General features: G+C 36.4%; 1 protein-coding gene across 1 annotated transcript; it reads left to right on the top strand.

The window, feature by feature from the left end:
* The first annotated feature begins 19,964 nt into the window (after positions 1-19,964).
* On the top strand, positions 19,965-24,247 carry LOC149940568 (uncharacterized). Its single transcript, XM_090179319.1, has 5 exons — positions 19,965-20,005; positions 20,066-20,138; positions 22,859-23,080; positions 23,152-23,926; positions 24,000-24,247. The coding sequence occupies exons 1-5, from the start codon at positions 19,965-19,967 to the stop codon at positions 24,245-24,247; spliced, it is 1,359 nt and encodes a 452-aa protein (XP_090035445.1).
* The last annotated feature ends 775 nt before the right edge of the window (positions 24,248-25,022 follow it).

Below are 25,022 nucleotides of genomic sequence, written 5' to 3'. Positions count from 1 at the left end.
TAGAAGAGAGAATAGAAAAGATGTGACTGGTTAGGTCGGAGTCCGTAACCAAGAGGGTTAATCCATTGTCCCGACGTCCCTTATATAGCGGGCCCCTCGGATGACGCTACCGGTCTCCAACCTAATTGGCTAGAGAAGAAAACCCGCCAAGAAATCTTGTGGACTCACTGTGGTGCAATAGTAAGCGTCACCGGTAACTTTACCCCGCTCTTAACCCTTCGGGTCAGAGGTTGCCACTTTCAGAGAATTCCAAAGGTGGACGGCGCGAGCGAGGATGAGTCATCCCTACCTTCCCCAGCAGCGTTGGCCCAAAACAACGAGATAACTCTCTGAAGTAAAGGGAAAGACTGTTAGGGACAAAGCCTACATTTACGGATGCAAATGCGGGCTTTACACTTGTTAACTTTCGCGAATCACTTTTACAGTTACCTTACGCGCATAGCTTTATTTTAACCATTTTAGTTATTACAAATTAATACTAAAAATAATATTGATTTACTATCACAGTCTAAAATCAACATACTTTAATATTTGGTTTGAAACGTAAAACACATTGGCATTAACGCAACTTACCATTAATTGTCTCACTCAAAATTTCACCAAAAGGTTCATCTCCTATAATAAAATTTATTCTTTATTTTTTAAAGTACATTATAGAAAAAAAGCATGATACGTACCAGAAAGCACTTCATATAATTTATCTTCAGGTATATTTTCAGATGTTTTTGATTTACTATCACAGTCTAAAATCAACATACTTTCCCAGGTAGCAAAAACACGTGTATTTGTATTGGAATTTTCGTGTTTGTCGTGGATAATACGTGTGTATAGAGCACGTGGAATTTAGGGTTAATAACTCACGAAACACAGTTCGTGTAATTTAACACGTGATCTCCTGGTGTCTTAAAGGTTTTTAACTCACGATGGTTTTTTGGTGTGAATTTACACGTGCCCTGAAGGTGTTTTTTCAATGATAAATTACACGAAAATCAGTTCGTGTAATTTCACACGTGATCTCCGCGGGTTTTTAAGGTTTTTAACTCACGATGGTTTTTTGGTGTTAATTTACACGTGGCCTGAAAGTGTTTTTTCAATGTTAAATTACACGAAAATCGGTTAGTGTAATTTCACACGGGATCTCCGCGTGTCATAAAAGTTTTTAACTCACGATGTTTTATTTTTGTGTTAACTTACACGTGGACTGATGGTGCTTTTTAAATGATCAATTACACGACACAAATTATTTTACTTTTACTTAACCTGCTTTTTTAATTATGAAATTAGGCTTTGAAATGAAGAATATAGGTCGAACATAAATGAAACTTCTGCAGGCACTCATAATTTCAATCAAACCTAAAACGTATGGCTATTTAAAAAAATAACGGTTATCTTTTCGCCTCCCTGAAGGATTAAGGAGGTAGAAATAGGCCTCTTTTTCAATAATTTCTTAACAAAAATCTAATATATTTGATAATTAATAATAAATAAACCTTTCAAGCTCTTACTAATTTACACGATTCGTCCGATCCGTAAGCACTTTTAGTTTAAACGTTTCTTAGAAGAAACGTTCAACTTCAAATTTACACTTCAAATTCAACAACACAAATACCACCATGGTTTTTACACTATCCCAAGGATTTGTGTTTTTTAGTTTCAAGTACAGTGTAGCCGATGCCGATGCCGCCGTGTCGCGCATATTTCTTCAACGGTTAGGGCTAGAAGAGTCAATGCTATATCGTTCAAATGTACACTCGGTTAAATAAGTTTTAGCATGTCGAAATTTTGGCACTTATTTTGAAATTGCTCAAAACGCGAAAAAGATACAAATATGAAACCAATTATGACTATAACTAATTTTTGTCGCTCTGTCGAATGGACTGGGTCACTATCTCGAAATGGTCATATTTTGGCGGGAAATCACAAATACCGTTTTCGACAACTTTTAAAATATTGGTGTTACGCCCTTGAAACTTGCATTTTCGGATTCAGAATTATCGATTCATATTGGAGAAGTGTCATTGTCACGTCGCTACGACCAACGGTTGAAGAGATATAGCATCTGAAAATTTTCCCTCAACTTCGGGTTTTCGTGGAACGCTTATCTAGCGGATATAATACAATCTCTTGTCTTCCACAGTGTTCCGACAATTGAAATTAATTAGACTGGGGAGACGTGCTTCGCGTGATTAGAAATAATAACAAATAAAAATTAATAAAACAGTTCAGTTCACATTTTAAATAATAACTACAAAAAAATAATTATTAACTTCTATTATTTATGGACGTGTTTTGCAGTTTATTTTTTCGATAAGTATTCGAATAAAGTTTGGTCACATTTGTCAAAAGATATTATACGGTCGAAATTCCTACATTTTAAAGAAATATCTATAACTTGTATAAATTTCTACCTAATGTTAAAAGTTCTTACCAGGTTAGAAATACAACCGTGTAAGCGTGGACATGGTCGATTTTCTTCAAAATGTAAAAAAAAAACAAATCCCCTTTACCCGACTTTTATCTCTGGGTCCATTTTAACGACTTGTTACAACACAAGATTGAAGTCCCCAACATGGCCGAAATCGAAATATTATTGGACACCGTGAAACTATTCGTAACACGCCCGAAGTTTTAGAACTGGTTCAAGGATAACTTTCACGTGTCCAAGGTCATCAATATAATTTAATGTAAAAATTCATTTAATGAAAAAAAACGAAATTAAATTTTAATACGTTTGTTATAATCGGCACAGTCATTTAGAAACACCTGGTTGTTAAAACGTATTTTTTACACGTAACTAACAATTCAATAACGCATTTTTGATACTAGTTTTGTTTTATCGAAAATGAAACGAAAACATTTTGTTTCTTAATGGAAACTGCACATTTACGCTTTTCGACGTTTTGAAGTCCGATACTTGACAGCGACTTACTCGGAAACGGTTCGATTTAGGACTCGGTTACTTCTTACTTTTATTTACTCCTTAATTTAACCCGAAGAACACGCCTGTAAATTTGTGCCAGGCTATTTGAAACACCCTGTATTGAAATCAACACAACGAGATGTTTATAGAGAATTATATTTAATATTAATTGACCCAACAATGTTACAATAAAACATTCGGGGGAAAAATTGAAAAAGCTTAAAAGGGAATAACGTCGCCTCTTCTTCTTACGCATTCGCGTAGTCGACGACGAAAAGAGTTTGTTAACGCGCTAATATATCGCGGCGGCACACGATTAAAAGCGTCCAAGACCATATTTCGCAGATCTTCCACGCTCTCCGGAATACGTTTTTCCATCAGCGAGGTAATAAGGCTCCAGAGATTTTCGATCGGATTAAGGTCAGGCGACAGTGCTGGCCATTCGAGCGTCTCGAGGCCTTCTTCAACCAAGAATTGCAGAACGATTCTGGCGGTATGCGCGGGACAGTTATCTTGCATGAAATAAACACTAAGGGAGAGATCAGACACAAATATTATTCAAGATCCATTGGATTATTTTTTCAATTACTTACCGTCCACCGTTCTCTAGTCCATAAATCGCGGCTAGCGAAGGCAAAATGGAATCACCCAGGATTTCAATATATGAACGTGCATTTAGGCGGCCTACAACCACTCTCAAGATCCCCGCTTGACCGTCGCCTATGCAACCCCAGACGTTTACGGAAAAGCGACCACTTCTTTTCAAGCGGGTCATGAACCTCGAGTAGTTCCGCTGCCTCCTACGTCTCGTGATCCAGACCGTCGGTGAACTAGGGGAACTTTGAAACGTCTAATACAAATAACAATTAGTCAGAAATATCGTGCCTTAGATACTTAAAAATTTAAAACAAACCTTTTCATCCGAATATAATATAAAACGCCTTAAAACATCTCTAGGCCATTGCAGTAATTGGCGGCAAAATTGAAGACGTTGCAATTTATGTCGCACCGTCAGATAAGGCTTGCAGAGTGAACGTCGTCGTCGCAAGCCCGCCTTTTTCAGCTTCGCCCAAACAGTTGGAGCAGTTACTCGTGTTCCAGCTCCAGCCCAACGATCCCTTAGTTTTCTAATCGATAACCATTTATTTCGAACGGCGTCCCTCGTCAGCGCCTGGTCTTGACGTGGGGTAGTTTTCTTGGGACGACCACGTTTCGGAAGATTCTAAAGGATTTTAGATAACTACGAAAAGTATTGAACTTAATAGTTCTTTTTATAAACTAACGTGGCTTTCTTGTTGAAATGTTGCTCTTACGTCACAGTCTCTTACTTTGACAAGCCTACGAGCGCGCGCTACAGTCGCGAGGAATATAGCTTTTTCTAGAGCGCGTGCAAATCGCTCGTGCGAGGAATACACTAATAAAGCTGGGTCTTGTGACGTAAGAGCAACATTTTAACAAGTTGGGCAAGACCACTTTTTATTTTATAAAATCAACTATTGATATTTAAATAAATAATACCGTAATCGTGCCATGTTGATGGAACTGCCGGTAACGATATCTAGCGCCTGTTATCGAACAGTTAACCGTGTCCGCAATGACCTTCCATGACGTTCCTTGTTGGCGCAAATTTATGGTTTGTATTCTTTGCTGTTCGCTGATTACAGGCATCTTGCCCTTTGCTGTTCGCTGGCGAATTCTAAGATTAAGCTTCGTTACTCCAGATTTATATACTACTTTGGTAAACATTTCTAGAAATTTCGATTTTTTAAAAATATTGGTTAACCAATATTAATAATTATTTTTTTGTAGTTATTATTTAAATGTTTTTTTTTTTTTTTTTTTTTAAATAGAGCTAATACCCAAGGCACCACCTTCGACCACATAAGCAATGTTGCTTGTGCGTGATCAAGTAACAGGTAGGAGGGTGGTGGCAAGCCCTTCATGCCACGCGAGCCAACAGCTTCCTACACTAACTATTACCGTTAACCTCAGCAAGTCTTTATGGGAAGGGGAAACCGAAGATCTCGGTGGAAAACCCCTTTAACCAGTGGGGAGAGAACTTACAAACTCTACGCAGAAGGAGTGGTTCCGGATTTTCACCCAGTGCCACTAGCTGGGATCGAACCCGGCTCCTCTTGCTGCGAGGCGAAAGTGCTAACCACTCCGCCACCCCACATGTGAACTGAACTGTTTTATTAATTTTTATTTGTTATTATTTCTAATCACGCGAAGCACGTCTCCCCAGTCTAATTAATTTCAATTGTCGGAACACTGTGGAAGACAAGAGATTGTATTATATCCGCTAGATAAGCGTTCCACGAAAACCCGAAGTTGAGGGAAAACTTTCAGATGCTATATCTCTTCAACCGTTGGTCGTAGCGACGTGACAATGACACTTCTCCAATATGAATCGATAATTCTGAATCCGAAAATGCAAGTTTCAAGGGCGTAACACCAATATTTTAAAAGTTGTCGAAAACGGTATTTGCGATTTCCCGCCAAAATATGACCATTTCGAGATAGTGACCCAGTCCATTCGACAGAGCGACAAAAATTAGTTATAGTCATAATTGGTTTCATATTTGTATCTTTTTCGCGTTTTGAGCAATTTCAAAATAAGTGCCAAAATTTCGACATGCTAAAACTTATTTAACAGAGTGTACATACATCGCCATTGATAGCCATTCATAAAGTTTTCAAATCGGAGTCCTAGAAGTTGGGCATTTGCCAATTTAATATTTTGGATGGTTTCGCTTTGTGTGGTAGTTATTTTGTTTAAAATTAAAGGGAATATAACCTCAGGTATTTGGTGTGGAACACCAACGTTTGCAGCTCTGTCCGCTCTTGCCTTTGACTTTAGAAATGTTTGGCGCCACTGCACAGGGTAATTTGAAAAAATGAAGGGGTCTTCCGTAAAGATTGCTTTGCAGGTTATATTCCCTTTAAACCCGATAACGTTAAAAAATATATTATTGGATAGGTTAGGACTCAGCGGACCTACAACTTCGGTTATATCAGTAAATTTTAAATTTAAGTATAGTTTTCAGGGTAATATACGGGACCCCAATTTTCGTGGTTTTGTATTTTCGCCTAAAAATCTACATACAGTTCCTTAAATTAAGTTCGATTTTCATGAAAGTTATGTAAACCACAGCTATTCAAAAATATAAGTAACAATTAAGTATGACACTGATCGACCTAGTCTTCGGCGTATGACCAGAAGTAACAATTAAGTATGACACTGATCAACCTAGTCTTCGGCGTATGACCAGAAGTAATAAGTGTGACACTCAACGTAACAAATAAGTGTGATCAGAAGTAAAAAATAAGAGTGACACTGATCGAAGGAATCTTCGATGCTTTCAAAGTATGATTAGAAGTAACAAATAAGTGTAAATATGTCTATATGTGTGACCGTGGATATATTTTGGTTGTGATACCGGCGTTGCAGGTTGCTGTGAATAGCTCAAACAAACTTAACACATTAGAATGATTGTGTGTATTCTGACCGTCGTACGTCTTGTTCTTGTCTACTGTTGGAATCTCTGGCCTAAATTTTTTTACTTTTGATATAAATATCTTAACGTTGGAATTCAACGGAAGCCCGAGCGTAAAAGATGTCTGCTGAATAGCCAGAGTTCCTACACAGCACTGATGAGCTCCAAAAGGGCGAAACCCGTCTACTTTTGGAAACTCTGGCCTAAAAATTTTGACTTTTGTTTATATTGCTTTTTTATTGAAATATTCATTTCATTAAAAAATTATTTGAAAATATTTTTTATTCGAAAAATTATAAATAATATTGGACATAAAATTTATTAATCGTATTTAATATTTTATTTTAGGCGAGTATGTTAAAAATAATTTAAAATGAAAAAGTTGTGGGTGTTTTTAAATAACAATAACGCAATATTTTCATTTATGAATGTATTAAAATTACTAGGGTCAAAGAATGGAAGATCGATGTTCGTTTAATGTTACTACGGTGTTTGAACACGTACAGTTAAAGGTGTTATACAGGAACAAATTATGTGCTCGAACACGTGTATTGAATGGTGCCCTAAACGTAAATTACCGGTGTTAAAACACGTGGACGATCAGTATATGATCACGTGAAAGATAAATGGGTGTGTAAGCACGTGCATGGTTCGATTTTAAACACGTGCATGGTACGTATTTACACACGTAGCGATTGATGAATATACACGTGGACGGTTGGTTTATGCACACGTGGACGGTCGGTGTATGCACACGTGGACGGTCGGTGTATGCACACGTGGACGGTCGGTGTATGTACACGTGGACGGTCGGTGTATGCACACAGCGAAAAACGTTATCAAATCGTGCTGTAACACGTGTTTGAGGGTGACAGGCTCGCCGTTTTCCGCACGTGAACTCCACACGTGTACCGCACTATCATATTACTCGTGTTTAATACTTTTTTTTGCTACCGGGGTTAATATTTGGTTTGAAACGTAAAACACATTAATCTTGTCATTCAAAATTACGTCCATTTTTGGCAATATCAAGTTGCTAAAATTTAAAATTCGTTCCTATTTGTGTTAAGCCTAACGCACGTTTTGGATCCGCGACTCACGTGTACAGGAAACGGAAGTTTCAGAGATAAACATCCGGGTGGGGGGCACGAAAGCGCACCACCAATAGGAGCGAGTAGCGCCTCTACCGGAGATAACAATTTTTGGCGGAAATACGCGTACGTCGTTTGTCCAGGGTTTACCCGTTCTTCGTCTATGGTTTAAGCTGCCCCAGTAGTAATCTTGAAATTGTTTCCGAATCGCCAGAAGAACTCTTAGATTTCTTCGTCAGTGTTACCAGCAACTAGACCATCATCAACTTAGAGTGTGATGACTAGGAACGTGTTTCCGGTTGACAGGACGTAGAGGCAATGATCTATATCTGCACTTTTGAAGCCATAGTCTTGTGAGATCCGGTTGATTACCTCGTTCCAACAGCCTGGTGATTGTTTCAGATTATTGAGGCTCTTCCGCGGTTTCCAGACTCGGTCACTGCCGTCGTGGAGACTTTCATGTTGCCGCATGAAGATATCATCTGATAAATTGCCACGAAGACAAGCTGTCCTTACGACGAATTGCTTCAGTTTCCTCTCAGCGACCATGCTGAAGAATATCCAATTCGTATCCACCTCGTGCTCCGTCATGACTGGCAACTCGTCACTCATTGCCTTTTCTCGTTTATTACGTTCATCACTTGAACGTGCTTCTTTTGCTGTCTGTGGTAGGGTATCACATATCAGGAAGATCTAGTTTCCTAGTTAACATACGTTATAAGGCAGCGTCTTCTTGAGCGTTGAACGATATCTGAGAACAGGACCAGTAACTTCAGTGCGCATTTCAAAGGGTCGGGATGCCACGTCTTTTGCTGGTTTGACGGGTCTGAGTTCCAAGTCTCCGCAATCCGATTCTTCGGAATTCTGCTCGCCATCACTGGAACCTTCAACGCAATCATCATCGATGGATCTAGACAACTGCTTGTCCTGGTTATCGATATCTTGGGAGTTGGAACTCGGCTCGTCCTGACTTGAAATATCCTCAATCGAAAACTTCGAGTGTTCCGTAGTTTAACCTTAAGCTAGCTATCATTTAAACCGTTACATTTACACTGTTTTTGACAGTATGCTATTAGAGTGTAAAATCTTTAATGAAGCAAGGTGAAAATATAGGAAATTTAACTCGAAAGCACCTTACCACTTGTATACCTGGTATATAGAAATTTTAGGGCGCCGGCGAAACTCACACAAAACACAGTTTTGCACTGCATTCCAATAATCAATGTGTCAAACACGTCACGGAATATTTATTTTTAAGTTTCCGTGCGTGATGTGATTGCAGTTTTAATATTTGTGTATCTGATTTTACTCTTCATTTGAAAGCATTTAAGACATTATCGAAAATCAATGAAATTTTACTTGTTTACAAAAGCATTGATTTTTCTTTTATGTTTCTCCCTTCTCTTCTGAAAAATATGGGAAATATTGTCCAAGTAAACGTCAACCACTTCAGATTTTTTCCTTTAAGGTGTGGTTCGACGTTTAAGAAACAGAGCAGTCGTGTAAGTACGTAGAACTACCATATTTTTAAAGCTATGAAATATGTCGGAATTAGGTAACGTTTCGAAAGTGTGTTTAGATGCTAGATCGACGAAACGCAATACAGCGACGGAGCTCGAGGTAGAGCGCGTTACGCTACGAGACATATTTTAGATTTATCATTTGAATAATAAAAGCAAACCCAATTTACGAATATATTAATACATCTAGCTTCAACGAAATTCACACTATTGTGTTTACGCCTTACCGTTAAGAGAAGATCATACGTATTAGCTGCTGAAAGGAATTGGTTTTATTAAAAAGCTCTGTTAAATTATCGCTGCCGAGTAAGATATTTAAATAATGCTCGGTACGCCGGAGACCTTAGCCTTTGATGCGTTGAGCCGAACGGCGTAGAGGCACGAGAGCAGACCCTGGAAAGTAAGGGGCCCCCTTGCGTGAAATAGGATTTTCAATATTTTACAAAATCATAATAACATAATATCGAAAACGCCAAGAACATTTTCATTGGCGATTCCCCTTCAACTAAAATTAAAAAAAAAAACTCAAGGTCCTTAACTACGGATAACTTACTTACCTACATATATAATAGGAAACCCTTATTTCTCTGAAGAAGTGGCGTAGTAAACAAAGTCATTTTAAAACGAAGTTTGCTAAATAAAAATGTACAATGTCTTGGTATAAAACAAACTGAAATGGTCTTACTTTATTTCCATCTGAAAAGGTTAGAGGAAGTGTTGATTTCTTTTTTTCTAGTTAATGACATCATGCGGATTTTTAAATAAACTAAAACTGCATTATAAAAACTTTAACGCTCATTAAAAAAATATATTAATTAACTCACATTGTAGCCAACGTTCCTGATGCGTATTTTATGTACTATAATACACTTTCGACTTTCTACACCTTTAATTTTTGCATTAGAAATATTAATTATTTAAAAGTCATGTTTTTTTAAAAGGAACACGATCTATTTCACTTTGCTATAATTTAGTGATGTGAGAAATGCAAGTCTGTCATATTATTCATGGTTTATTTCCATTTGCGCAGTTCCCATTTACAAGGTTTCCCATTCGCACAGTTCTCAATAGCGCAGTTCCCGCTAGCGCTGTGTCCCGAAAGCGCAGTTCCCGAAAACGCGGTTTCCCAATAGCGCGGTTTCCCGACTATACTATACTCATATAATATGTTACAAAACGTCAAAACCTCTATACAAATATGATTTTTTGTAAACCCTATCTCAACCTAACCTAACCTAAACTAAACTAACCTTTCAGGAAACCGCGCTATTGGGAAACCACCCTTTTGGGAACTACGCTTTTGTAAAACGCGCTTTTGGGACACTGCGCTTTTGAGAACTGCGCTAACAGGAACTGCGCTTCCTTATTCATATCAATCTTCAGAGAAATTCTAAAATGAGTTACGATGGCTTTTCCAAAGTACATAATTTAAATATAATTTCTAGTCAAAATAAGCGTTAAATCAAAACATGAGATTGTTGTAAATTTAAATTTCAAATGATTAATTCTACCACCAAGTGTTGGGATTGAGAGTAAGAACAATACGAACTTTTAGAAAATAGTTGCATACTTTAAGTGGTCCTCATTTTGAAATTTTGGAAACTTTCACTTTTATTAACTAAATTGTTGAATCCGCGTAACATTCAAATGGTGAGATTGCAATAAGAGTAAAAAAGTACACTTAAGAAAACGAATTTTTATTACTTCAAGCAAGCAGATGTTAACTTCGGAAACATGGTCTATAAAGCAACTTTAATGGTAATTGAGTTTCCCCAGAAGCAAAAGTATAGTATTCATTTAAGGAGTTAAGACATTTAGGAGAAAACTTTCCAGTTACCAATTTTTCTCTGACACTAGTGTCCATTGTAGTACAAAGTACAGTCAGAAGACGAAAATTCCCTACATTTACAGATAACTAAAATGAAGGTATTTTTGGAATTTCGAAATCAGCCACTTTATAATTATGTTCGTTTAAATTAGGATAAATAAATTCAATTAATTATTATTTAATTATTTATCTTTCCATCTTTATTTTAAGTTAAGTCGCATTTTAAAAGCAGTATTTTTTTCTTTTAGACATAGTCGGAAATGGAGCCGCCCCTGTGAAGCACCACCATAAATAGAGGTATTATGCCCGGCGATGAGTTCGCTATCGCTCCAACTCTATATATAAAATTTTTAAATTATTAAATAAGGGTTTTTTGGAACGAATTTATTTGATTATTTGATTAATTTAGATATTTCCCTTGCACAATGTTAAAATATGACCCATGTAACGGAAGGAAACTGAAAATTGCATTTAAACAGGTGTGTTATGATTCAGACATGGTAATGTAAGCGTAAATTATTAGGTTCATTGTTAATTTTAAAGCAGTATGTATGTTTTTAAAATTAAATTGGTTAGTTTAAATTTCTTGCAGGAGCCATACTTCGAAATTTTAAACCAACATATTTCCGACAAAGTGAAACCAACAGTGGAAATATCCGGACTTTTGGGACATTTATTGAAAGAGTTTTCTACTCGTATAAATTTTACGTAAGTATAAATAAATTTATATCCAATCCAATGATATACGAACGAACATTATAAGTTATGAATTGTAACATAAAATATTGGACTTATTGAATTTAGCCGTAACATTAAAAAATTCTTAGCTCTCGTTAATTATATTACAAAAACCCTCAAAAACCCTAATTATTATTTCGTGGAATTCAGTTTATTTTATGCAAGGAGTGTTTTCGCATGTGGGGTAGTTTACTCCACTCGCGTCGATATTCGACCATTCCCTAAGATCCCCATTGTGTGTAGGAAAGTGATGACTCCGTAGGCCTAAGGGTCCCGCTTCCCTGCTTTCTCGCACCAAAGTCGTTCACTATTGTCCGCTTAAAGCGATAGCTGCTGCTGTCTTTCCCCCCTTGCGTAAAAGTAATGCCATTGTATTTCCAAAGTATTTCTACCGTAAAATGAAGGTCACATATGGCCATCTCCTTACCTTTCCTTAACCACGCGAATACTTGTTCTTTCCTTAACTTTTCTAAATATGGTTGACCAGCGGATTTATAAATGTATCCCACATGTTGAAAAAGGTCGCGAATGTTTCCCAAATTTTAAAGGTGTAACGATGGTACTGTGTTCCCCATATGCCAAGATAATGTCCATGTGTGAGGGGTGTGACCCCTTCACCAATTGGGCAATAAAAGGTCAGCCCCATTACCATTTGGTAATGGGGCAGAGCCGATAACCAAAAGTTTTTCCTAAGTCATGCTTGGAACTCAACTTCTGCTTGGAGCTGTGAATGCTTACTACGATCGGGTCAAATAACATAACCTTGGTCCTAAGTGGCCTAATCCTATTTGCGCTTGGTCTCCGGCTTAACTTAGCTTTGATGAGTGAGTCCGAGACTAGAACTCCAATGAGAGCGCTGCCGCAGTGAAACCAATGCAAGAGGACTGATGACTAGGTATACAAACGATGACTTTTAATGTAAATATTGTGGGAATTGATATATGGGAAATTGTTTATGTTGCGTTACTCATGTGATGTTTGATTGTGTAATTACTGTTTGTTTCGCCCTATTAAACCCTGGTAAAACCATTTAAATATAAATTAAATGATAGTTGTAAGATTATCATTTTCTAGACCAGCAGCTACGCTATCTCCAATAATTGTAACGGCAGAATAGGTAAGTTAGCCATGGTACGTTCAACCCTTTATTGAGAATAGAAGGTTGCATGTAAAAGTTACGTTACACAATTCTTACTTTACTGTTAATTTCTTCTTCATTCACAACTGAAGAGCAGATCGCTCCCTTGATCACACCCTCGTATGAATAAATAAAAATAAACGATCCATAGCTTTAGCTGTATAAAGATTAAATCGCGATTAAATTATCTGTAGCCTTGGCAGTATAAAGATTAAAAATAAATAAATCATTAATACATTCTCCATCGTGATTATAAGAACACTATGTAACAGTGAGATCTGCATCTTGTTCGCAGTCCCTCTGCCAGTTGTGAGTGTAGATTCCCAGGGCAACAAACGCTAACAACATTCTTGCTAATGTTCGCGCCGAGCTGCGCCTATAATTCGACGACGTGTCGAGACGTCCAAATTTTCTAGGTCTATAATTTAATTAATAGGGGATTTTCGTACTCATAAAAGTGATGTCCTTATGGTATCCTGGAACACCCGCTCATATAATGAGATTCCTCTAAAACATTTACGTCAGAACTATTTTATATGATTAAATGGTAGCTTATAGACTTATGTTCAGGGTCGTAACTTTAAGAAAATGTTTCCCTAAAGGTGTTTAAAATATCTTACACTGAGATAAAAAAATGTTATATGAACAGTAACCATTAATGTTGAATTTAAAAGAACTTTTGTAACTGCTAGTTCACATTACATTCTGGTGTTTTATACAAACCCATCTCACGTTTGTTCAACAAGAGCAATAGTCATTTGTAGTTTACGTTTCACATTTTTAATTATAGTCCCTACTTTTCTTCAAATATCTCTATAGATATTTTTTCACTAGTGTTGATTTAAATACCCACAGCTTACGTAAATTTTCCATTGTAAGGTCAATTTAACACGAAATCTTAAATGGAACAACAGTTGTTGCTTTTTACAGGGCATACCCGTATATTTTACATTATTGTATTGTATCTTATTTACTAAAACACTGGTAATAATATTTGCATTGTGTGGTTTTTAGTTAAACATAACAAAGTGTTCGTAATTTTGCACGGTAAAGTCGATATGAAGTTAAGTGTGTAGATGAAATTTTATAACAATTTGCCTCGATCTACAATTTTCAGAAGGGGACCAACAGTAATTTGGTTTCAAAGTTTAAGACCCGTAACACTATGGTTTGTAATTTCAACAAAATAAGCTAATAATTATTACATTATCCCCTTTTGTGTTTTCGTTTCTTAGCAAATGAGTGGTTCTTGAAAATAATTTAAAGACACTTCTATTCTTTGTTTTTTTTTAACAATGTGAAAGGCCTGCGAAAAGAGCTTTCGGTTAATCACTCACTTTTATTAATACAAATTTCAGTTGTTAATTTGGCAGGTGCCTCCTAGATGAACTTCGGGGGCCCCAATTTGTTGATACAAAAGTTAATCTGCGTAGGTGGTCGGACGCGAAAGCTTTCGGTCATAAGTCCGACTTCTTTCCCCCTTTTTTCCTCTTTCATAGTAATAACGGGGGAGAGCCCTCTAGGAAGCTTTATTTTTAAGAAAATTACTTTGATTAAACGTGGCCATAATTCAAAATAAGTATATACTCAAATGTTTTAATTTTTCGTGTTAAAGAAGTAAATGAACTGTTGAAATTTTATGATTCCGTGGACAAACTACTGGTTTCATTTCCCTCACTCTTATTTTCCAATTACTTCTGTAAAAATTTACCGTTTTCTCAGAGAAAGGCAATGAAAAAACTGCTATGAAAGCTAGTTGAAAGTAAGTTGGCTAGGGTATTTCACTGTAACCTAATGAAACTTTGCTTCTGATATGAAACAGTGGAAATTATCTTTACCTGAGCTACTTATAAATTAGTTACGTCACCTTTTTCAGAATTTTGTCATCGAATGCATTTTATTTATACTAAATAACAATTGGAACGCAATTGATAGATAGCGAGGAAATTTCGTTAAAGCAAGTGGCGACTCTAGTGTAGTACCTGCATGATACGATAGATGGCGTTTACGGCCGCTCCTACAACTTACATGTTTGTGTATTAGGCTCGATTGGCTGGGATATCCAAAGCTCATGAACCGCTATATTTACAACGGGGCACATGGCTTCGCTATTCGTAATAATAAGCTAGGCTAAAAGTCAAGGTACCAACTTAGGCCCAAGTCAACTAGCGACTTTTAATGCCTTTAATTCAGGTGGCCGGGTTACATCCCATAGGAGAGTGGTGGCTAGGCCTTCATGCGAAGCGAGCAAACAGCTGGAAATCGTCGCCATTGCCGTTAACGTCTATAAGTTTTTATGGAAAGGGGAAACCGAAGAACTCCGGCATAACCCTGTTAACCATTGGGGAGATATATGGCAAATTCAACGAAGGAGTTGTTCCAAGTTTTCACCCTATCCAAGTTTTTTCTCTCGAAATTGGCACGTTCACCATCTTATGACCCATGCTTGGCGTAAAATTTTAGTCGTAAATTATTATGAACATCTTTATAATTTAACAAAAATTAGTTAAAATGTGGAATAGTACACACACATTATGTTTATCACCAGAAATTGTAGTAGATTAAGTATATTTAATGAGTGTTTTGCCGATTAATTTGAGAAAACACGTGTTCTTTGTAAACGATTATCATTTTTCGTTCCCTCATCTCTATCGTGGCTAGTGAAATAAATTCGATGATGAGGCTCTAAAAGATATAGTGGTGCCGTTAAATTCAATCCAAGTCTTATTTATTTCAGATATTCTCTTCGCAATATCACTGACCTGGGATACGGAGTACCTCTTTCAAACAAATCTTTTACGGGTGTTGTTGGAATTCTTTCACGAAATGTAAATACGTATTTTTTCAAACACTTTATCAAATAGGGTTGGACATAATATTTTCCTAATTTTCCCAAAAAAATTGCAATACCCCATAATGTTAATTTAAAAAGAAGATTCGTGGTATCTCTAAACTCCACGGAAAAGAAATGAGGGCTTGCTTAACATACCAATTCAAACCTCACCGGCTGCCTGTGAATTTCCCGAAATGTTTCGAGTTAGGAGACATACGTACGGTATACAATAGATGTATTGCAAATTTATTGATGTCTATCAGAAACATATACTGTACATGTATATAGATTATGTGCATTAACTATATGGTATGTAAAAAATGACTGGGTTGATGATTTTCAAAAAACCTGGCGTGGTTTAAGGTGGAGATTTTGGCGCTCAATGCTACGTTGGAACCGATTTGAGATCGTGCCTAGGCTGGAAAAGAAAATTGCTTAACTCGTTTTATTTATACAAACTCTAAGTTCATGTATTTACCATTTTACCTGTAACTAGAACAGTTCCGGTGAGAACATTATATATTTTACGTAAGTGTGAGAATAGAACGGGGTTGGTCAAATAATGAATTTGAAAATACATGGTAAGTTTTACGTAGTTATGGCCTTGCCACTTTCTCCAGGTATTTGATAAATATGTAACTTCATCTTCAACAAAGAAGGGTAAAATAAGCATATCTAGAATCATGGCTGAACTTTATTAGTCAACTTAATGTGTTCAGGACAAGACTTTATTGGACATATTCACTAATAGAGGATAGCACAACCTAAAACCGTTGCACCGAATCATTAATTTTTGGTTTAAATTTAGGAAACCGACTTGGTGCTGGCAATGCTCGGCGATACAATAGAAAGGAGGCAGGTGATGGATTACAGTATACCGGTGTTCGTAGGCACAGCCAATTTCTATGTCGGGGACGAAAGTTATCGGAATTCGGCTGCGTTCTTCGTGAAACCCTTCGGAATCGATGTATGTCAACATAAGACTGGATAAGTGTACTTTAGGGTAGTCTGAAAATTAGCGGAAAAATGCCAATAATGTAAAAAGTTCCGTTCAATCCATTTTTGTTTATTTGATCTGCACTCTAAGAAATTCCCGTAAATTTAACGGTCAAATTATTTTGATATATTAAAGTAAATAATATGGTACCAATGAGATTTATATTACTATGTAAAGACTGTGAAATTAACAGTAGTTTAAAAGTTTATTTAACGGTGACATGACAGTTCTTTTAACAGGGAATTTGAGGTAAAAATAATGGTTAAGACGTGTTTAATATTTGTGGTAAACCCAATTTTACATTCACCGTAAATTTTAAATTTCTGAAACCAACATTTAGCAAACAACCTGTAAAAAGAAATGTATAGAAACATTTAATTTCACAACATTTCACATCTATAATGCACTCAATTTCAAATCAAACCGGATAATTCACATTTACAATGCATACAACCTCCAATCAAACCGTAGATTTGACTTTTAAAAAGCATTCAATTTTCAATCAAACCGAAGATTTAACATTCAAAACGAATTCAATAGTTGATTTTATAAAATAAAAAGTGGTCTTGCCCAACTTTTTAAAATGTTGCTCTTACGTCACAAGACACAGCTTTATTAGTATATTTTGCGGACGAGCGATTTGCACGCGCGCTAAAAAACCTTTATTCCTCGCGACTGTAGCGCGCGCTAGTAGGCTTGTGAAAGTAAGAGACTGTGACGTAAGAGCAACATTTAAACAAGAAGGCTACGTTAGTTTATAAAAAGAACTATTTCCAATAAACCCGTAGACTTCACATTTTTAATGCATTCAATTTCCAATTAAACCGTAGATTTCACATTCATAATGCATTAAATTTTAAATCAAACCGTAGATTTCACATTCACAATGAATTCATATTTCGAATGAAACCGTAGATTTCACATTCATAATGCATTCGATTTCCAATCAAACCGCTTAAATAAAAACTATCAATTCTTTTTATCAATTTGGTTTTTACGAAACAATTTTCAATCAAACAGCAGTTGCGAATTAGTTTCCACCTTGACCCATAAGTTTGGAATAATTACCTTCCATACCTTGATATAGCTTCTTTCGAGTCAGTCTAGCTCTGTAATATATCTGGACCCCTTCTAAGCCTCTTGATAAATCCATCACTGATTAAATCGTTAATTAAGTATTTACGGTAAAGTTGATTTTAAACTGTCTTTTATAGAAAGTGGGATTTTCTGTAGTTTCAATTAAATCAACTATAATACTACTTCTCTGTTACATATTTCAAATATTAACCTTATTCTCTAAATTGCTTAGTATTTTACAAATCAAACCAGCAGGTCAACTATAAAATCATTTAATGTGTTAATATTACATTTAAAAAAAAAAAATGGGAGCCAAGACTGTTTGGCAGAAGAAAATATAGCCACAGTTGCATAAGAAGTTTAGTGTGAAAATAAAATATATATTTTTTTACAGAGGGTATCGTAATAATTATCAAATCTCTACTTTTAAAAATCTGCCCTTTTAATTGCGGGGTTCATTTTGATCAGTCTACTTAACGTGAAAACTAGAAAATACGTGTACTCTCAGGTAAAATTCAGAGCCAACTTTGCAGTTTTATTCATTTCCTGAATAATGTTAAGACGTTCTCGGCTTGGGTACAGACATACCAAAAAGATACAACATAATATATTAATAATACATTCATAAATGAAATCAAACTGAAAGAAAAATAATGTTGATACATGAAAATTTAAAAAAAAAGAAAAGCACGTGACATCTAAGAATCCACAAATACAATTAAAACCTTAACCATATTACAAAACCTGGGAACTAACAAGTACCCGTCCCAGTAGACTGAATATTTTTTATCAAGTTTAGTGTTAAGTGTCGTGAACCGATTTTGGGCAGTAGTCAAATAGAGGAAGAATTTTAAGAATTTGTAAAAAGTAAAGGAACTAAAAATTGATATTGAAATTTTATTCAAGTAATTTTAGTAGACTTTGGTGATAAATTCTTTAAATATTATTTAGTACCTTAAACATTCTGGTCCTTTTTGAAATTTAAATTGCAAAATATAGACTTAATAATTTTGAGAGATCGGAAGAAAGAGAACCGTCACCAGTTAGTCCAGCGACCTTTCTGATTGACAGCTATATCGCGTGAAGTAGGGTATTAATATGGAAAATCAAGGCGCCTCAAATAAACGCCTTGCCTTAAAAATTGCGTTGCTGGTTTGAAGGTACCTCAACCATGATGAAACACTCCCAGATTTGAATGATCACATGTTCAACCAAAAGGTTGGTTTGAACTATATCATTTCAAATTCCCCGTCCCTAAAATAATGAACTTTTACACTGACTTAATACTCAGTAAATTAGCGAAGAAAAATAATGAAAAGGTAAAAAGGGAATGCATTTGGAAAATATTAAATTGATATTGTTTTTTCCTAGTAATTTAAATATCTAAATAAATATTACCACTAATATACATGTGAATCGGTGCAAAAAATTATAAGCAGACGATATTTGCAAAAATATAGTTTTTTGGAAAAGATAGAAGGCGCCACCGACGAATGATAAAGATTACAGTCAGTGAAGAATTTGTCCCGCGAAACCCTGATCTCCAGTTATATAATCTCAACTCAATAATAAAAAATTTCCTCTGAGGAGGATTCTTTAGTAACTTAGACAACGGAAAATGAAGTTACGAAAAACTGTTCATAGTGGTTTGTTTTTAACATTTGCGACAACCTGCCAAAGTATGTAAAATAAAGTGCTGAACGTGAAACAATTTTGTTGGATGGAAATGTATATTTGATTTTTTAAAAACTAATTAAGGCTTAGCAAGTTAGCACTACAAAATGGGCATCCCAGGCCATTATTTTATTACATCGTTGAGCCATCTGAAATCGTTCCTAGTGACATAGTAATTAGTGAATTAGTACCTAATGATCACGTGATCCGGCCTACATTTTTTACCTAAACTTCCGTCGGCATCAGATATTCCACGCTACCCGTAAGCTTTGTAATACTACAATTTATGTAAATAAAATACGTCTTCAGTAGTTTTAATTTGAAATTTGAGGGTTTTGAAATCAAGAAATTTAATTTTCTTTGCTTTATGGGCTCTTTCAGATGAGTCCAGAACAATACGATGTTTTACTAAATCTCGTTAGAAATAGGATTGAGAAGAAAAATACCAGATTTCGAAAAGCTATTTCTGCAAAACAACGGCTCACTCTTACATTGAGTTATTTGGTTCATTAATTGAAATAGTACTTTTTGAACAATGTTGCTTAGTGTCTATATTATTGTCAGGTTCCTCGCGAGTGTTGATATGCAGATTAGCTTCTCGTTCGGTTTCAGACTCGGGAAATCTACTGTTTCTAAGGTCATTAAAGCAACATGTCACGGTCTATGGGTTTGGTCACTGCCAAATTCTATTGGTGAATGGTTGGAAATAAGCTCCGGTTTAGAAATATATGGAACGTGGCACATTGTTTCAGTGCCGTAGATGACAAACACGTTGTAATGGACTGCCCAGCAAAAACTGGATTACCGAGACACCGTCAACAACGGGTTAAATGTATCCCGTCAATAATGTGAACCAGATCGAGTCATTCTTAAATTGGATGTCCGAGGCCTGATTATTCGTGGCCTCGGTAGTCCAATGATAGTGGCGTTGGGACGGTAACCCAAAGGTCGTAGGTTCGTTTCCTGCCCGAGGTGATATGATTTTTCTCAGTCACTCTGGTATGGAACAATACGCAGAGGTATTCCTTGATTTAAATGAAACTTCTAATTATATAAATTCATTTGCCGTTGAAAATCTATATATATTAAGCCTTAGTTCTGCTTAGTAAATAAAACAAATCATCAGCTCTACGTTACTTTATTTTCCTTTGTCCCAATTCTTCAATGGAGATCTAAGAATAAACTATTCGCCGCGAATGGCGTCCCCGTGCTAAGCTTTATTTATTTTAAAACACGCATCGTCAAGAATACCAATAAAATAAGAACGCGATGTTAATACTACCAGAGGAATAAACGCACGTCGTCTGCGTATTCTTGGCGAAAAGGTAATTCTTAGATCGTCTTTCTACCATTATCATAGCACGTTTGAAAACATTGATTATGAGGTTACCACTTACCTCCCCTTTTTGGATGGCGTCTCCATGAGATGGTACACAAACCCGCGAATTTAAATTCAATTTAAAGGAGTAAGCCAAATATTTTCTATAAAATACGGAAGGTCACGTGTAAAAGTTTTTCTACGTCACTAGCTATTGAAGATAGAGAGCACGCGCTCGACTCGATAAAGATTTTGAAAACTGAAGTCCACGTGCGTAACGGGCGTGTCAATAAAGTATTAAATCGTGAGAGCGCATGGTGATAAATTGTTCGCAATTGGTATACAGCCCTGAAAAATGATATCACGTGCCTTGAACTATACTCCGTACTACCTCATTTTTAGTCTTACACGAGCCGTATAGGCTCTTAGTAAGACTCCTGGTCTCGCTCCGTTGTCCGTTGTCCGGCGTCCGCCACCGCCGCCGCCGTAGGCATGACACGGCACGGTAGAAATCATACTAAACTTAGAAGAATCCTCGCACGCGATTGCGAATAACAGCCACGCGAGGAAATCAGCCTCTAGAAGTAACAATCAAAAGCTAGAAGAATCTTCCTACAACTCATAGAGAAAGAGACACGGGAGAGCACGTGACACACAAGAGAGAACGCGGGAATCGTCACTACGTCTAGACTGGCGCTGGGGAGGAGCTGTACCGCGAAATGGCTTGGGAGAGGACGCGGGAATCGTCACTACGTTTAGACTGGCACTGGGGAATAGTAGTTTAATTATACTCCGCGGCCGCGGAGTATATTTAGAGCTCATCTTTTTTTCTCCATTTCCACCTCTGCTGCGCGTATATTGGCAATTTACCGGTTTGGTCGTTGAAGACGTCAACTCAGCTTGAGTGACTTTTAGGCCTTTTTTGGGTCGCGCTCTAACCTCAACCACTTCTCGTATTTTAATTTTGTAAACGGATTTAAAATCAGCGTGTTTCACTTCATAGGACCGTCTTTTCACGATTTATAATTTAATCAATAACGCCGAGAAATTATAAGTTTTTGAAGCCAGGAAATTACGGTTTTGAGGCATCCATTTTCCCTTTTAAGTTTCAGATTGGCGCGCATGCGCAACGGGAACGGGTGGAAGTCGAAAAAAAGGTGCCAACTTACCGGTCGACACGGCTTCGTTTTCACGGCGGTTTTAATGCCGCGTGCCCGCGTGAAATGTTAATTTTCATATTCTAACATGTTTAAACATAATGATTAAAACGAACAAATCTTCGATGATAAAAGGTAAATAATATAGTTGGCTTTCATTTCAACCTAAGTTCTGTCACTTTACAGTATTTGGTAATTCTAAATCGATTTAAATAGAAGTTAGGTTAACATTTTGGGCCTTGGGTATAATCACTGCCAGCCCGACTTTTCGAAATTTCGCCTGGAATTCGGTAACAGCTTCATGGCGTAGATTCAATGTAAAAGCACCGAGATATCGAATACAGGATACGTATTATCTTTGGTTGAACTAAGCTATCAGTATTTTTGAATGTTTAATTTTTTGACGGCTGTTAAGTTTGACAACTATTAATTTTCGAGCTTTAAAATTTTAAATGCCAAGGAGGCAAAACGACGGGCCGAGTATTTGCGCAGCAAAGGTAATAAGTTTTATGTGGTTGAACTAATACAACAATATTTTTTGAGTTTTAAATTATTTTTCTATGCAGGCCTTAGTTCGGCACTTTTATTAGAGACACTACAAACATTTAATTTTTAATTTTAGAAAGCACTAATTTTTTAACAAATTATAAAATTGGGATGTAATTCTTGTAAAGCACCACGTCTCATAAATGGGCATATATTATAACAAAAACAGTTCTTCGAACCTAAACAACAGTTTAGAGCTCGTTAAATATGCAGTCTTAAAGGGACATATATTATTTTTATTGTTGATTAATATGTCAAATTCATTTAAAGTATTAAAAATATTCCTGTGAACAACAGAAAGACGTCATTCCGCCTTTCAAATCACAGTCCACTGCTCCTCCAATTTTTGACACAAAATCTTTGATCCAATTTTGCCCACAAAGGTATCCATATTTATATTTATTTTCTTCCCTACACATTTAACATAAAAATTTTAAAATTTATTATTATTTATTATTTATTTAATGCAATAATCTGCAACAAAAATAAAATAGTAATAAGAATAAATTTAAAAAATTTTTAAGTTGAAGTTGCCAACAGTGAAGAAATCTACGGATATCATAGCTCTTCGCCAGTTATACGACGCGTGTGAAATCGAAGTACGCAGTTTAGAAGCCCTAGGCATACCCAAAGACGCGTACGGTAGCCTTCTAAGTCATCTTCTCGGAACGCGTCTACCAGAAGACATCGTCATTGAATTCAGTAGAAGTCGTCAAAACCACGATACCGAAACGAAGAAGTTATACGTTTCTTGGAACGAGAGATCGTAAGCAGAGAACACGCGTACGCCCTGAGACAACATACCATACCATTGAAGCCGGGTCCTCTGGGAAAGATTACCGAGTCGTCGAAATATTCGCCTGAAAAGCACTTGTTACCTTCTGCCGCGTCGCTCAACGTTGCCGTCGAAAAATCAGAATGGTGCCATTTTTGTGAAAATAATAATCACTATACTGGAAACTGCAACAAGTACACGAATGTTGAAAAAAATAATTTGGTTATCAAGAAGAGACTTTGTTTCTTATGTCTAAGGAAGAATCACACGATTCGAAACTGCAGAACGAGGAACAAGCAATGTAGATACTGCGGTCGAAGACACCATAACACTATTTGCGATTCGAAAGAAGTCAAAAATTATACTAGAGAGAGTCAGAGTGCCTCGTCTGGGTGTTCTAAAAGTTCGGATGATGATATTAAACCGAAGGTAGTACTTACGTGCGGAAATGCTGAAGGCGAAGGAGTGGTGCTTATGCAAACGGCTAAAATGAAAATCGTGAACTTCGATGGAAAATGTGAAGAATTTCGTTGTCTTTTGGATACGGGGAGTCACGTATCTTTCATATGTGAAAAAATATCTCGTAAATTGAACTTGAAGGTGATCGGTGAAGAAATTATAACGATACACGTTTTTGGCCAAGACAAACCTGAAAGAGTCACCCGAAGGAAGGTTTGTATGGTTCTCAGAAGCTTATACGATCCCAAGGAATTGATTGAAATTATCGCCATTGAAACTCCGAAGATCTGTGAAGCGGTATTCGCGGTTCCCAGTAAAGGAGATGTCCGAAACAGGCTACCATCTAGCAGACATTATTGTGAAAAATCAAGTTTCAGTCAAAGACTCGTCAATAGAAGTGTTAATGGGGTCAAATTATTATTGGAATGTAGTCAAAGAAGAGAGAGTGCGTTTAGATAGCTCCCTGATGGCGTTGAATACGATTTTCGGATGGACAATTCACGGTACAGATGTAAGAAATACAGTAGATATTGGAGTAATCTCAATCGCAGTTTTACACGTAAATATTGAAGAAGAATTATCGAGCCAGGTGCGAGCGTTCTGGGAATCCGATTCGATTGGAATTCTAAAGAATAGTGAATCGAGCGTGGAAACGAAGGAGCAGTTGGATGAATTCTAAAGAAATCTTCGGAACGTTAAATAGAGATTCGAGGTAGTTATCCCTTGGAACGTTCAAAAGTGCAAACTGGCCGATAATTACGGACGCGAAAACCATAATGAAGGACGCTGGTATGAACATATGAAAATGGCGAACTAATTCCTCAGAGCTCCGTAAAATGCTCAGGGACGATACGTCTGGAGTAAACGAATCAAATACACTTCGTTAAGTTTGTTTTTAAAATTCTATATTCGAAGTTGCACCAGCTTCTCGACAACTTTATGAATAAAAAATGGTAAATCGCGTGTAGCTCGGGGCGGTAAAGGTGGAAAAGTTATGAATTTTTTTTAATGGTGATACGTGTCATAGTACTTCTTAGAACCTTATATGGAACCACATCGAGATATTTTCTTTGCTTGACGTTTATTATGATTTTACCTTTTTCTCTACAGGGAAAAATGGTAAATCACGTGTAACTCGGGTGGTAAAGGTGATAAAGTTATGAGTTTTTTATTGTGATGTGTCATAGTACTAATTAAAACCTGATATGGAACCACATCTAGAAATTTGTTTTACTTGACTTTTTTCTCTATAACGAAAAATCGTAGCTCGAGTGGTAAAGGTGATTAAGTTTTTTTTGAGTATTACGTCTACCCAATAAAAAATCTTCAAATTCAACTGAAAATGTCTACGTTTATTACATACTTAATGCAATATGAGTTTTTTAAATAAACAAATTACAATTATTTGAATTTATAAGACAGAAATATGAAAATATTGAAAAAGTTTAATTGCG

This window comes from Leiobunum rupestre, chromosome 6 (assembly GCF_980474605.1).
Source record: "Leiobunum rupestre chromosome 6, qqLeiRupe1.1.hap1, whole genome shotgun sequence".
Taxonomy (NCBI): domain Eukaryota; kingdom Metazoa; phylum Arthropoda; class Arachnida; order Opiliones; family Sclerosomatidae; genus Leiobunum; species Leiobunum rupestre.
The sequence above is the reverse complement of the archived record's forward strand: the minus strand, read 5'-3'. Positions and strand labels throughout refer to the sequence as shown.

Coding starts and splice junctions, on each gene's coding strand:
- LOC149940568 (XM_090179319.1), top strand. CDS start 19,965: ATGTCACGGTCTATGGGTTTGGTCACTGCCAAATTCTATTG. Junction 20,006..20,065: donor GTCACTGCCAAATTCTATTG/GTGAATGGTTGG, acceptor ACATTGTTTCAG/TGCCGTAGATGACAAACACG. Junction 23,927..23,999: donor ACCATCTAGCAGACATTATT/GTGAAAAATCAA, acceptor ATTGGAATGTAG/TCAAAGAAGAGAGAGTGCGT.